Source organism: Oncorhynchus gorbuscha, unplaced genomic scaffold (genome assembly GCF_021184085.1).
Source record: "Oncorhynchus gorbuscha isolate QuinsamMale2020 ecotype Even-year unplaced genomic scaffold, OgorEven_v1.0 Un_scaffold_1967, whole genome shotgun sequence".
Lineage (NCBI taxonomy): Eukaryota > Metazoa > Chordata > Actinopteri > Salmoniformes > Salmonidae > Oncorhynchus > Oncorhynchus gorbuscha.
In genome coordinates, this window is record NW_025746601.1 from 84,443 (window position 1) to 100,161 (window position 15,719).

The following is a 15,719-nucleotide window of genomic DNA, read 5'->3' on the forward strand; positions in this document are numbered from 1 at the left end:
AGAAGTGTGATTGACTTGGAGTTACGTTGTGTTGTTTAAGTGTTCCCTTTATTTCTTTGATCAGTGTATATTACAGCCTTATTCTAAAATAGATTAAATCGTATATTTTTCTCATCAATCTACACACAATGCCCCGTAATGACATCACAATGCCCCGTAATGACATCACAATGCCCCGTAATGACATCACAATGCCCCGTAATGTCCTCTGTCATTGTCAACAAAGTGCATATAACAAAGTATTGAGATAAACTTTTGTTATTGACCAAATACTTATTTTCCACCATAATTTGCAAATAAATAAATACAAAAATCCTACAATGTGATTTTCTGGATTTGTTTTCTCATTTTGTCTGTCATAGTTGAAGTGTACCGATGATGAAAATTACAGGCCTCTCATCTTTTTAAGTGGGAGAACTTTTACAATTGGTGGCTGACTAAATACTTTTTGTCCCACTGTATATGATTCTCCATTCAGTAGAGGAGCAACAGTCTCTCTCTCTCCCTCCTCCCCTCCCCTCTCTCTCCCTCCTCCCCCTACCCCCCTTACCCCTCCTCCCCCCTTCCCTCCCCTCCTCTCAGCTGTGCCTGGTACTACCAACCAGTCTATCACAGCAAGCTGAAAGACATGACACACACACACAAACATAGATCTAGAACTGAATTAATGGAAGATGATGACATGAGAGCACCAGACTGAAGGACTGACCAACTAGGATGTGTCCTCTACAATATCTCTATATGTGCTGATGGAAAGACTTTCCTTCTCCTCAGACAGAGACAGAGACACCTCACACTACAATATCTCTATATGTGCTGATGGAAAGACATTCCTTCTCCTCAGACAGAGACAGAGACACCTCACACTACAATATCTCTATATGTGCTGATGGAAAGACTTTCCTTCTCCTCAGACAGAGACAGAGACACCTCACACTACAATATCTCTATATGTGCTGATGGAAAGACTTTCCTTCTCCTCAGACAGAGACACCTCACACTACAATATCTCTATATGTGCTGATGGAAAGACTTTCCTTCTCCTCAGACAGAGACACCTCACACTACAATATCTCTATATGTGCTGATGGAAAGACTTTCCTTCTCCTCAGACAGAGACACCTCACACTACAATATCTCTATATGTGCTGATGGAAAGACTTTCCTTCTCCTCAGACAGAGACAGAGACACCTCACACTACAATATCTCTATATGTGCTGATGGAAAGACTTTCCTTCTCCTTAGACAGAGACAGAGACACCTCACACTACAATATCTCTATATGTGCTGATGGAAAGACTTTCCTTCTCCTCAGACAGAGACAGAGACACCTCACACTACAATATCTCTATATGTGCTGATGGAAAGACTTTCCTTCTCCTCAGACAGAGACACCTCACACTACAATATCTCTATATGTGCTGATGGAAAGACTTTCCTTCTCCTCAGACAGAGACACCTCACACTACAATATCTCTATATGTGCTGATGGAAAGACTTTCCTTCTCCTCAGACAGAGACACCTCACACTACAATATCTCTATATGTGCTGATGGAAAGACTTTCCTTCTCCTCAGACAGAGACAGAGACACCTCACACTACAATATCTCTATATGTGCTGATGGAAAGACTTTCCTTCTCCTTAGACAGAGACAGAGACACCTCACACTACAATATCTCTATATGTGCTGATGGAAAGACTTTCCTTCTCCTCAGACAGAGACAGAGACACCTCACACTACAATATCTCTATATGTGCTGATGGAAAGACTTTCCTTCTCCTCAGACAGAGACACCTCACACTACAATATCTCTATATGTGCTGATGGAAAGACTTTCCTTCTCCTCAGACAGAGACACCTCACACTACAATATCTCTATATGTGCTGATGGAAAGACTTTCCTTCTCCTCAGACAGAGACACCTCACACTACAATATCTCTATATGTGCTGATGGAAAGACTTTCCTTCTCCTCAGACAGAGACAGAGACACCTCACACTACAATATCTCTATATGTGCTGATGGAAAGACTTTCCTTCTCCTCAGACAGAGACACCTCACACTACAATATCTCTATATGTGCTGATGGAAAGACTTTCCTTCTCCTCAGACAGAGACAGAGACACCTCACATTACAATATCTCTATATGTGCTGATGGAAAGACTTTCCTTCTCCTCAGACAGAGACAGAGACACCTCACACTACAATATCTCTATATGTGCTGATGGAAAGACTTTCCTTCTCCTCAGACAGAGACACCTCACACTACAATATCTCTATATGTGCTGATGGAAAGACTTTCCTTCTCCTCAGACAGAGACACCTCACACTACAATATCTCTATATGTGCTGATGGAAAGACTTTCCTTCTCCTCAGACAGAGACACCTCACACTACAATATCTCTATATGTGCTGATGGAAAGACTTTCCTTCTCCTCAGACAGAGACAGAGCTACAGAGACTCACACTACAATATCTCTATATGTGCTGATGGAAAGACTTTCCTTCTCCTCAGACAGAGACAGAGACTCACACTACAATATCTCTATATGTGCTGATGGAAAGACTTTCCTCTCCTCAGACAGAGACACCTCACACTACAATATCTCTATATGTGCTGATGGAAAGACTTTCCTTCTCCTCAGACAGAGACAGAGACACCTCACACTACAATATCTCTATATGTGCTGATGGAAAGACTTTCCTTCTCCTCAGACAGAGACAGAGACACCTCACACTACAATATCTCTATATGTGCTGATGGAAAGACTTTCCTTCTCCTCAGACAGAGACAGAGACACCTCACACTACAATATCTCTAGATGTGCTGATGGAAAGACTTTCCTTCTCCTCAGACAGAGACAGAGACACCTCACACTACAATATCTCTAGATGTGCTGATGGAAAGACTTTCCTTCTCCTCAGACAGAGACAGAGCTACCTCACACTTCTCAGACAGAGACAGAGAGACGGACAGAAAGAGAGACAGACAGACAGAAAGAGAGACAGACAGACAGAAAGAGAGACAGACAGACAGAAAGAGAGACAGAGCTACCTCACACTTCTCAGACAGAAAGAGAGAGAGACAGAAAGAAAGAGAGAGAGAGACAGAAAGAAAGAGAGAGAGAGACAGAAAGAAAGAGAGAGAGAGACAGAAAGACAGACAGACAGACAGACAGACAGACAGACAGACAGACAGACAGACAGACAGACAGACAGACAGACAGACAGACAGACAGACAGACAGACAGACAGACAGACAGACAGACAGACAGACAGACAGACAGACAGACAGAGACAGAGAAAGGAGCATGTGTACAGGGCTGGTAAAGGATACAGCTTGATGGCTCCAGACTTGGTCCCGATGGCCATGAGCTGCAGCTGGGGGTCAAAGGCCAAAGCACAGGGCTGGTGGGGGAACCCATGTTCCACAGTCTGATGGAGGGAGAAACAGAGAGGGGTTACTCAGAGGAAGACAGGAACAGAGGACAGAGAGGGGTTACTCAGAGGAAGACAGGAACGGAGGACAGAGAGGGGTTACTCAGATGAAGACAGGAACGGAGAGGAGGACAAAGGTACCAGAGGAGGACAGAGGTACCAGAGGAGGACAGAGGTACCAGAGGAGGACAGAGGTACCAGAGGAGGACAGAGGTACCAGAGGAGGACAGAAGTACCAGAGGAGGACAGAAGTACCAGAGGAGGACAGAGGTACCAGAGGAGGACAGAGGTACCAGAGGAGGACAGAGGTACCAGAGGAGGACAGAAGTACCAGAGGAGGACAGAAGTACCAGAGGAGGACAGAGGTACCAGAGGAGGACAGAGGTACCAGAGGAGGACAGAGGTACCAGAGGAGGACAGAGGTACCAGAGGAGGACAGAGGTACCAGAGGAGGACAGGGCCTTTTGCTTTCAGTGAGTAATTCTGGGGCAGGTCCACAACAACAAGGCCCTGCTGACTCCCAAACCGACCCGTGCTGCATCTGTCAATTAGGACTAGAGGTAAAGTGACTCGTTGTCATGGTGAGTCGGGGTATAGAGAGTACAGTGACTAGTTGTCATGGTGGGTGTGTTAGGGGTGTAGAGGGTACAGTGACTAGTTGTCATGGTGGGTGGGGGTGTAGAGAGTACAGTGACTAGTTGTCATGGTGGGTGTGTTAGGGGTGTAGAGGGTACAGTGACTAGTTGTCATGGTGGGTGGGGGTGTAGAGAGTACAGTGACTAGTTGTCATGGTGGGTGTGTTAGGGGTGTAGAGAGTACAGTGACTAGTTGTCATGGTGGGTGTGTTAGGGGTGTAGAGAGTACAGTGACTAGTTGTCATGGTGTGTGTGTTGGGGGTGTAGAGGGTACAGTGACTAGTTGTCATGGTGTGTTAGGGGTGTAGAGGGTACAGTGACTAGTTGTCATGGTGTGTTAGGGGTGTAGAGGGTACAGTGACTAGTTGTCATGGTGTGTTAGGGGTGTAGAGGGTACAGTGACTAGTTGTCATGGTGTGTTAGGGGTGTAGAGAGTACAGTGACTAGTTGTCATGGTGGGTGGGGGTGTAGAGAGTACAGTGACTAGTTGTCATGGTGGGTGTGTTAGGGGTGTAGAGGATACAGTGACTAGTTGTCATGGTGGGTGGGGGTGTAGAGAGTACAGTGACTAGTTGTCATGGTGGGTGGGGGTGTAGAGAGTACAGTGACTAGTTGTCATGGTGGGTGTGTTAGGGGTGTAGAGAGTACAGTGACTAGTTGTCATGGTGGGTGTGTTAGGGGTGTAGAGAGTACAGTGACTAGTTGTCATGGTGTGTGTGTTAGGGGTGTAGAGGGTACAGTGACTAGTTGTCATGGTGGGTGGGTTTATAGAGGGTACAGTGACTAGTTGTCATGGTGTGTTAGGGGTGTAGAGGGTACAGTGACTAGTTGTCATGGTGTGTTAGGGGTATAGAGGGTACAGTGACTAGTTGTCATGGTGTGTTAGGGGTGTAGAGAGTACAGTGACTAGTTGTCATGGTGGGTGTGTTAGGGGTGTAGAGAGTACAGTGACTAGTTGTCATGGTGTGTTAGGGGTGTAGAGAGTACAGTGACTAGTTGTCATGGTGTGTTAGGGGTGTAGAGGGTACAGTGACTAGTTGTCATGGTGGGTGTGTTAGGGGTATAGAGAGTACAGTGACTAGTTGTCATGGTGGGTGTGTTAGGGGTGTAGAGAGTACAGTGACTAGTTGTCATGGTGGGTGTGTTAGGGGTGTAGAGAGTACAGTGACTAGTTGTCATGGTGGGTGGGGGTGTAGAGGGTACAGTGACTAGTTGTCATGGTGGGTGGGGGTGTAGAGGGTACAGTGACTAGTTGTCATGGTGTGTTAGGGGTGTAGAGGGTACAGTGACTAGTTGTCATGGTGGGTGGGGGTGTAGAGGGTACAGTGACTAGTTGTCATGGTGGGTGGGGGTGTAGAGGGTACAGTGACTAGTTGTCATGGTGTGTTAGGGGTGTAGAGGGTACAGTGACTAGTTGTCATGGTGTGTTAGGGGTGTAGAGGGTACAGTGACTAGTTGTCATGGTGGGTGTGTTAGTGGTGTAGAGAGTACAGTGACTAGTTGTCATGGTGGGTGGGGGTGTAGAGGGTACAGTGACTAGTTGTCATGGTGTGTTAGTGGTGTAGAGAGTACAGTGACTAGTTGTCATGGTGTGTTAGTGGTGTAGAGAGTACAGTGACTAGTTGTCATGGTGTGTTAGTGGTGTAGAGAGTACAGTGACTAGTTGTCATGGTGGGTGGGGGTGTAGAGGGTACAGTGACTAGGCTCTGATCAGGCCCTACACCCAAACAAGGGCACTGCGTTCATCCACCTCTGGCCTGCTCGCCTCCCTACCACTGAGGAAGTACAGCTCCCGCTCAGCCCAGTCAAAACTGTTCGCTGCCCTGGCCCCCCAATGGTGGAACAAACTCCCTCACGACGCCAGGACAGCGGAGTCAATCACCACCTTCCGGAGACACCTGAAACCCCACCTCTTTAAGGAATACCTAGGATAGGATAAGTATTCCCTCTCACCCCACCCCCCCTAAGTTTTAGATGCACTATTGTAAAGTGACTGTTCCACTGGATGTCATAAGGTGAATGCACCAATTTGTAAGTCGCTCTGGATAAGAGCGTCTGCTAAATGACTTAAATGTAAATGTAAATGTAGTTGTCATGGTGGGTGTGTTAGGGGTGTAGAGGGTACAGTGACTAGTTGTCATGGTGTGTTAGGGGTGTAGAGGGTACAGTGACTAGTTGTCATGGTGGGTGGGGGTGTAGAGGGTACAGTGACTAGTTGTCATGGTGGGTGTGTTAGGGGTATAGAGGGTACAGTGACTAGTAGTGTGTTAGCATTGACTACAGGACAGAGAGAGAAACAGACTGACAGCATTGACTACAGGACAGAGAGAGAAACAGACTGACAGCATTGACTACAGGACAGAGAGAGAAACAGACTGACAGCATTGACTACAGGACAGAGAGAGAAACAGACTGACAGCATTGACTACAGGACAGAGAGAGAAACAGACTGACAGCATTGACTACAGGACAGAGAGAGAAACAGACTGACAGCATTGACTACAGGACAGAGAGAAACAGACTGACAGCATTGACTACAGGACAGAGAGAGAAACAGACTGACAGCATTGACTACAGGACAGAGAGAGAGAAACAGACTGACAGCATTGACTACAGGACAGAGAGAGAAACAGACTGACAGCATTGACTACAGGACAGAGAGAGAGAAACAGACTGACAGCATTGACTACAGGACAGAGAGAGAAACAGACTGACAGCATTGACTACAGGACAGAGAGAGAGAAACAGACTGACAGCATTGATTACAGGACAGAGAGAGAGAAACAGACTGACAGCATTGACTACAGGACAGAGAGAGAAACAGACTGACAGCATTGACTACAGGACAGAGAGAGAAACAGACTGACAGCATTGACTACAGGACAGAGAGAGAAACAGACTGACAGCATTGACTACAGGACAGAGAGAGAAACAGACTGACAGCATTGACTACAGGACAGAGAGAGAAACAGACTGACAGCATTGACTACAGGACAGAGAGAGAAACAGACTGACAGCATTGACTACAGGACAGAGAGAGAAACAGACTGACAGCATTGACTACAGGACAGAGAGAGAAACAGACTGACAGCATTGACTACAGGACAGAGAGAGAGAAACAGACTGACAGCATTGACTACAGGACAGAGAGAAACAGACTGACAGCATTGACTACAGGACAGAGAGAGAAACAGACTGACAGACTGACAGCATTGACTACAGGACAGAGAGAGAAACAGACTGACAGCATTGACTACAGGACAGAGAGAAACAGACTGACAGACTGACAGCATTGACTACAGGACAGAGAGAGAAACAGACTGACAGCATTGACTACAGGACAGAGAGAAACAGACTGACAGCATTGACTACAGGACAGAGAGAGAGAAACAGACTGACAGCATTGACTACAGGACACAGAGAAACAGACTGACAGACTGACAGCATTGACTACAGGACAGAGAGAGAAACAGACTGACAGCATTGACTACAGGACAGAGAGAGAAACAGACTGACAGCATTGACTACAGGACAGAGAGAGAAACAGACTGACAGCATTGACTACAGGACAGAGAGAAACAGACTGACAGACTGACAGCATTGACTACAGGACAGAGAGAGAAACAGACTGACAGCATTGACTACAGGACAGAGAGAGAGAAACAGACTGACAGCATTGACTACAGGACAGAGAGAGAGAAACAGACTGACAGCATTGACTACAGGACAGAGAGAGAAACAGACTGACAGCATTGACTACAGGACAGAGAGGGAGAAACAGACTGACAGACTGACAGCATTGACTACAGGACAGAGAGAGAAACAGACTGACAGCATTGACTACAGGACAGAGAGAGAGACAGACTGACAGCATTGACTACAGGACAGAGAGAGAAACAGACTGACAGCATTGACTACAGGACAGAGAGAGAGAAACAGACTGACAGCATTGACTACAGGACAGAGAGAGAAACAGACTGACAGCATTGACTACAGGACAGAGAGAGAGAAACAGACTGACAGCATTGACTACAGGACAGAGAGAGAAACAGACTGACAGCATTGACTACAGGACAGAGAGAGAGAAACAGACTGACAGCATTGACTACAGGACAGAGAGAGAAACAGACTGACAGCATTGACTACAGGACAGAGAGAGAAACAGACTGACAGCATTGACTACAGGACAGAGAGAGAAACAGACTGACAGCATTGACTACAGGACAGAGAGAGAAACAGACTGACAGCATTGACTACAGGACAGAGAGAGAAACAGACTGACAGCATTGACTACAGGACAGAGAGAGAAACAGACTGACAGCATTGACTACAGGACAGAGAGAGAAACAGACTGACAGCATTGACTACAGGACAGAGAGAGAAACAGACTGACAGCATTGACTACAGGACAGAGAGAGAGAAACAGACTGACAGCATTGACTACAGGACAGAGAGAGAAACAGACTGACAGCATTGACTACAGGACAGAGAGAGAAACAGACTGACAGCATTGACTACAGGACAGAGAGAGAAACAGACTGACAGCATTGACTACAGGACAGAGAGAGAAACAGACTGACAGCATTGACTACAGGACAGAGAGAGAAACAGACTGACAGCATTGACTACAGGACACAGAGAAACAGACTGACAGCATTGACTACAGGACAGAGAGAAACAGACTGACAGCATTGACTACAGGACAGAGAGAAACAGACTGACAGCATTGACTACAGGACAGAGAGAGAAACAGACTGACAGCATTGACTACAGGACAGAGAGAGAAACATACTGACAGCATTGACTACAGGACAGAGAGAAACAGACTGACAGCATTGACTACAGGACAGAGAGAGAAACAGACTGACAGCATTGACTACAGGACAGAGAGAGAAACAGACTGACAGCATTGACTACAGGACAGACAGAAACAGACTGACAGCATTGACTACAGGACAGAGAGAGAGAAACAGACTGACAGCATTGACTACAGGACAGACAGAAACAGACTGACAGCATTGACTACAGGACAGAGACAGAAACAGACTGACAGCATTGACTACAGGACAGAGAGAGAAACAGACTGACAGCATTGACTACAGGACAGAGAGAGAAACAGACTGACAGACTGACAGCATTGACTACAGGACAGAGAGAGAAACAGACTGACAGCATTGACTACAGGACAGAGAGAGAAACAGACTGACAGCATTGACTACAGGACAGAGAGAGAAACAGACTGACAGCATTGACTACAGGACAGAGAGAGAGAAACAGACTGACAGCATTGACTACAGGACAGAGAGAGAAACAGACTGACAGCATTGACTACAGGACAGAGAGAGAGAAACAGACTGACAGCATTGACTACAGGACAGAGAGAGAAACAGACTGACAGCATTGACTACAGGACAGAGAGAGAAACAGACTGACAGACTGACAGCATTGACTACAGGACAGAGAGAGAAACAGACTGACAGCATTGACTACAGGACAGAGAGAGAGAAACAGACTGACAGCATTGACTACAGGACAGAGAGAGAAACAGACTGACAGCATTGACTACAGGACAGAGAGAGAAACAGACTGACAGCATTGACTACAGGACAGAGAGAGAAACAGACTGACAGCAGACTACAGGACAGAGAGAGAGAAACAGACTGACAGCATGACTACAGGACAGAGAGAGAACAGAACAGACTGACAGCATTGACTACAGGACAGAGAGAGAAAAAGACTGACAGCATTGACTACAGGACAGAGAGAGAAACAGACTGACAGCATTGACTACAGGACAGAGAGAGAAACAGACTGACAGCATTGACTACAGGACAGAGAGAGAAACAGACTGACAGCATTGACTACAGGACAGAGAGAGAAACAGACTGACAGCATTGACTACAGGACAGAGAGAGAAACAGACTGACAGCATTGACTACAGGACAGAGAGAGAAACAGACTGACAGCATTGACTACAGGACAGAGAGAGAAACAGACTGACAGCATTGACTACAGGACAGAGAGAGAGAAACAGACTGACAGCATTGACTACAGGACAGAGAGAGAAACAGACTGACAGCATTGACTACAGGACAGAGAGAGAAACAGACTGACAGCATTGACTACAGGACAGAGAGAGAAACAGACTGACAGCATTGACTACAGGACAGAGAGAAACAGACTGACAGCATTGACTACAGGACAGAGAGAGAAACAGACTGACAGCATTGACTACAGGACACAGAGAAACAGACTGACAGCATTGACTACAGGACAGAGAGAAACAGACTGACAGCATTGACTACAGGACAGAGAGAAACAGACTGACAGCATTGACTACAGGACAGAGAGAGAAACAGACTGACAGCATTGACTACAGGACACAGAGAAACAGACTGACAGCATTGACTACAGGACACAGAGAAACAGACTGACAGACTGACAGCATTGACTACAGGACAGAGAGAAACAGACTGACAGCATTGACTACAGGACAGAGAGAGAAACAGACTGACAGCATTGACTACAGGACACAGAGAAACAGACTGACAGCATTGACTACAGGACACAGAGAAACAGACTGACAGACTGACAGCATTGACTACAGGACAGAGAGAGAAACAGACTGTCAGACTGTCCAATATAGAGTTTGAACTGTGTGTTCTGGGTAAGGGGTGTTTTGGTGAGGGGTCGGTAAACACCCCCCCCTAACCAGCGGCCACAGCAGGTCTGGGTCTGTAAAGGAACCACCCCCCCCCTAACCAGCGGCCACAGCAGGTCTGGGTCTGTAAAGGAACCACCCCCCCCTAACCAGCGGCCACAGCAGGTCTGGGTCTGTAAAGGAACCACCCCCCCCTAACCAGCGGCCACAGCAGGTCTGGGTCTGTAAAGGAACCACCCCCCCTAACCAGCGGCCATAGCAGGTCTGGGTCTGTAAAGGAACCACCCCCCCTAACCAGCGGCCACAGCAGGTCTGGGTCTGTAAAGGAACCACCCCCCTAACCAGCGGCCACAGCAGGTCTGGGTCTGTAAAGGAACCACCCCCCCTAACCAGCGGCCACAGCAGGACTGGGTCTGTAAAGGAACCACCCCCCCCCCCTAACCAGCGGCCACAGCAGGTCTGGGTCTGTAAAGGAGCCACCCCTTTACAGACCCAGTGTGTGTGTGTGTGTGTGTGTGTGTGTGTGTGTGTGTGTGTGTGTGTGTGTGTGTGTGTGTGTGTGTGTGTGTGTGTGTGTGTGTGTGTGTGTGTGTGTGTGTGTGTGTCATTAGAGCCCACAGCGTTTGGTTCCACAAGAACACACACACACACACACATCATCTCCTGTTGATCTGTGAATCTTCAATGTAATCAATCTATTAAACGATAGGAGTTCGCCTACAGGCCTGTATGACCTGCTGTTGACTTACGTTACAACACTCAGAAACAATGAACCCATCACGACACCCGCAGTCTGTTCTGGTTCAACACCTGCAGAGCCTGAAGTCTGTACCCCCGTCAACTCTGACAACTAACCAGGATGGCCTGAATGTTGGGGAATGTCGGATAACTGTGGTCTTGGTGAAGAAATGGAAACAGAAAAAAGGGCCCTACTATTGTTTTCACAGGCAAAATACGCAAACATGACATTCCCGAGACTTTCAAACATAGAAGAAAAGTTAAACGGTTGTAAAACAGTCAGATCGGGTTGAATAATGGTCCTCTCTCTTTAGATAATCACTAAAACATTTTCGACAAGTGTTGGGTTTGAACAGAGCATATAGCATCAAGGCAGTAACGGGTAGAAGGAGTTGTTGTTACTCTGAACAGGCCGACACAGCGGAGGAGGGGGGGTTGAAAACTATTATGTAGCTCACTGACTGGTCGTGAAAACGAGTTGCATTCCAACGCGGAGACCTCCGCGACATCATTCCTCTGATACATCTACACACACATTCTGCGGGTTGGTTGGTTTGGAGACGAGGGCTGGGAGAGAGGAGGCTGGGAGAGAGGAGGACGGGAGAGAGGAGGCTGGGAGAGAGGAGGACGGGAGAGAGGAGGCTGGGAGAGACGAGGGGTGGGAGAGAGGAGGACGGGAGAGAGGAGGCTGGGAGAGAGGAGGCTGGGAGAGAGGAGGACGGGAGAGAGGAGGACGGGAGAGAGGAGGCTGGGAGAGAGGAGGCTGGGAGAGAGGAGGACGGGAGAGAGGAGGACGGGAGAGAGGAGGACGGGAGAGAGGAGGCTGGGAGAGAGGAGGCTGGGAGAGAGGAGGGGTGGGAGAGAGGAGGACGGGAGAGAGGAGGCTGGGAGAGAGGAGGACGGGAGAGAGGAGGACGGGAGAGAGGAGGCTGGGAGAGAGGAGGCTGGGAGAGAGGAGGACGGGAGAGAGGAGGCTGGGAGAGAGGAGGCTGGGAGAGAGGAGGACAGGAGAGAGGAGGACGGGAGAGAGGAGGCTGGGAGAGAGGAGGCTGGGAGAGAGGAGGACGGGAGAGAGGAGGACGGGAGAGAGGGGAGAGAGGAGGACAGGAGAGAGGAGGGTGGGAGAGACGAGGATGGACAGACGAGACGAGGGACAGAAGAGAGGAGGACAGACGAGAGGAGGAACGATGAGAGGAGGGCAGAAGAGAGGAGAGGTTCTGCATACTCGCCACCGAGATCCGCTGTTCCTCCCCCCAAAACCCCATTTTCCTGCAGTCGGCGGGTTGGGTCTGATTTTGGGAGGGAGGTCTGTGTTACGTTACCTTGTTGAAGGCGAACAATTCCTGTTTAATTTTCTCTCTCTGTGGGTCGTTGCCCTGCCGACGGAACCGAAACTTCATCATCGTGCGTCCCGGGCAGCGGAGAGGGTCGTTTCCCGGAGCAGTAGATTCCTGAGCGGTTTAATAAATGGGGAGGAACAATGTGGCGAGGATCCTTCCTACCATGCAGCGTGCAGCGGTGCTTTCTATTCTGTTCCGTGGGGCTGCAGCTCTCTCTCTGCCTGTCTATCCGACTCACAGTACCGTTCTCCTAGCAGCAGGAAATTACGCCTGCATCTTTTTCTAAATAAGAGTCCACCTGCAATGACATGCTCAACTTTGGGAATATCGATTTTTTTTTCTTCACTTTACTGCAGTACACAGTAGCGGTGCGTGGATAACATCACTGGCCAAGCCAGACAAAAGCTATATTCCACCCTATGGGATGTGATAATTGTGTTGTTTGCTCTATAATTAGTTAATATGCCTTGACACAGTGATATATAGACCTAAAGGCCTTGACACAGTGATTTATAGACCTAAAGGACTTGACACAGTGATATATAGACCTAAAGGCCTTGACACAGTGATATATAGACCTAAAGGCCTTGACACAGTGATATATAGACCTAAAGGCCTTGACACAGTGATATATAGACCTAAAGGCCTTGACACAGTGATATATAGACCTAAAGGCAGAGACACAGTGATATATAGACCTAAAGGCAGAGACACAGTGATATATAGACCTAAAGGCCTTGACACAGTGATATATAGACCTAAAGGCAGAGACACAGTGATATATAGACCTAAAGGCAGAGACACTAAAGACCTAAAGGCCTTGACACAGTGATATATAGACCTAAAGGCAGAGACACAGTGATATATAGACCTAAAGGCCTTGACACAGTGATATATAGACCTAAAGGACTTGACACAGTGATATATAGACCTAAAGGCAGAGACACAGTGATATATAGACCTAAAGGCCTTGACACAGTGATATATAGACCTAAAGGCAGAGACACAGTGATATATAGACCTAAAGGCAGAGACACAGTGATATATAGACCTAAAGGCCTTGATATATAGACCTAAAGGCAGAGACACAGTGATATATAGACCTAAAGGCAGAGACACAGTGATATATAGACCTAAAGGCCTTGACACAGTGATATATAGACCTAAAGGCCTTGACACAGTGATATATAGACCTAAAGGCAGAGACACAGTGATATATAGACCTAAAGGCCTTGACACAGTGATATATAGACCTAAAGGCCTTGACACAGTGATATATAGACCTAAAGGCCTTGACACAGTGATATATAGACCTAAAGGCCTTGACACAGTGATATATAGACCTAAAGGCAGAGACACAGTGATATATAGACCTAAAGGCAGAGACACAGTGATATATAGACCTAAAGGCAGAGACACAGTGATATATAGACCTAAAGGCCTTGACACAGTGATATATAGACCTAAAGGCAGAGACACAGTGATATATAGACCTAAAGGCAGAGACACAGTGATATATAGACCTAAAGGCCTTGACACAGTGATATATAGACCTAAAGGCCTTGACACAGTGATATATAGACCTAAAGGCAGAGACACAGTGATATATAGACCTAAAGGCCTTGACACAGTGATATATAGACCTAAAGGCCTTGACACAGTGATATATAGACCTAAAGGCAGACACAGTGATATATAGACCTAAAGGCAGAGACACAGTGATATATAGACCTAAAGGCCTTGACACAGTGATATATAGACCTAAAGGCCTTGACACAGTGATATATAGACCTAAAGGCAGAGACACAGTGATATATAGACCTAAAGGCAGAGACACAGTGATATATAGACCTAAAGGCAGAGACACAGTGATATATAGACCTAAAGGCCTTGACACAGTGATATATAGACCTAAAGGCCTTGACACAGTGATATATAGACCTAAAGGCCTTGACACAGTGATATATAGACCTAAAGGCCTTGACACAGTGATATATAGACCTAAAGGCCTTGACACAGTGATATATAGACCTAAAGGCAGAGACACAGTGATATATAGACCTAAAGCAGAGACACAGTGATATATAGACCTAAAGGCCTTGACACAGTGATATATAGACCTAAAGGCCTTGATATATAGACCTAAAGGCCTTGACACAGTGATATATAGACCTAAAGGCCTTGACACAGTGATATATAGACCTAAAGGCCTTGACACAGTGATATATAGACCTAAAGGCCTTGACACAGTGATATATAGACCTAAAGGCAGAGACACAGTGATATATAGACCTAAAGGCAGAGACACAGTGATATATAGACCTAAAGGCCTTGACACAGTGATATATAGACCTAAAGGCAGAGACACAGTGATATATAGACCTAAAGGCAGAGACACAGTGATATATAGACCTAAAGGCCTTGACACAGTGATATATAGACCTAAAGGCAGAGACACAGTGATATATAGACCTAAAGGCAGAGACACAGTGATATATAGACCTAAAGGCAGAGACACAGTGATATATAGACCTAAAGGCCTTGACACAGTGATATATAGACCTAAAGGCAGAGACACAGTGATATATAGACCTAAAGGCAGAGACACAGTGATATATAGACCTAAAGGCCTTGACACAGTGATATATAGACCTAAAGGCAGAGACACAGTGATATATAGACCTAAAGGCCTTGACACAGTGATATATAGACCTAAAGGCCTTGACACAGTGATATATAGACCTAAAGGCCTTGACACAGTGATATATAGACCTAAAGGCCTTGACACAGTGATATACACAGTGATATAGACCTGAAAGGCCTTGACACAGTGATATATAGACCTAAAGGCCTTGACACAGTGATATATAGACCTAAAGGCAGAGACACAGTGATATATAG

At 46.7% G+C, this 15,719-nt stretch overlaps 1 protein-coding gene across 1 annotated transcript in view; it reads right to left on the reverse strand.

The window, feature by feature from the left end:
- The window catches only part of LOC124024623 (lethal(2) giant larvae protein homolog 1-like), a gene marked incomplete at its 3' end in the record, with an annotated part of 94,551 nt that extends 81,491 nt beyond the window's left edge, over window positions 1–13,060 (reverse strand). The window contains exons 1-2 of the mRNA XM_046338519.1: window positions 12,801–13,060; window positions 3,344–3,441 (exon numbers count right to left, since the gene is read on the reverse strand). Coding sequence (XP_046194475.1) covers window positions 3,344–3,441; window positions 12,801–12,881 — 179 coding nt within the window. The remainder of the gene's footprint in view (window positions 1–3,343; window positions 3,442–12,800) is intronic.
- Between the last annotated feature and the right edge of the window lie 2,659 nt (window positions 13,061–15,719).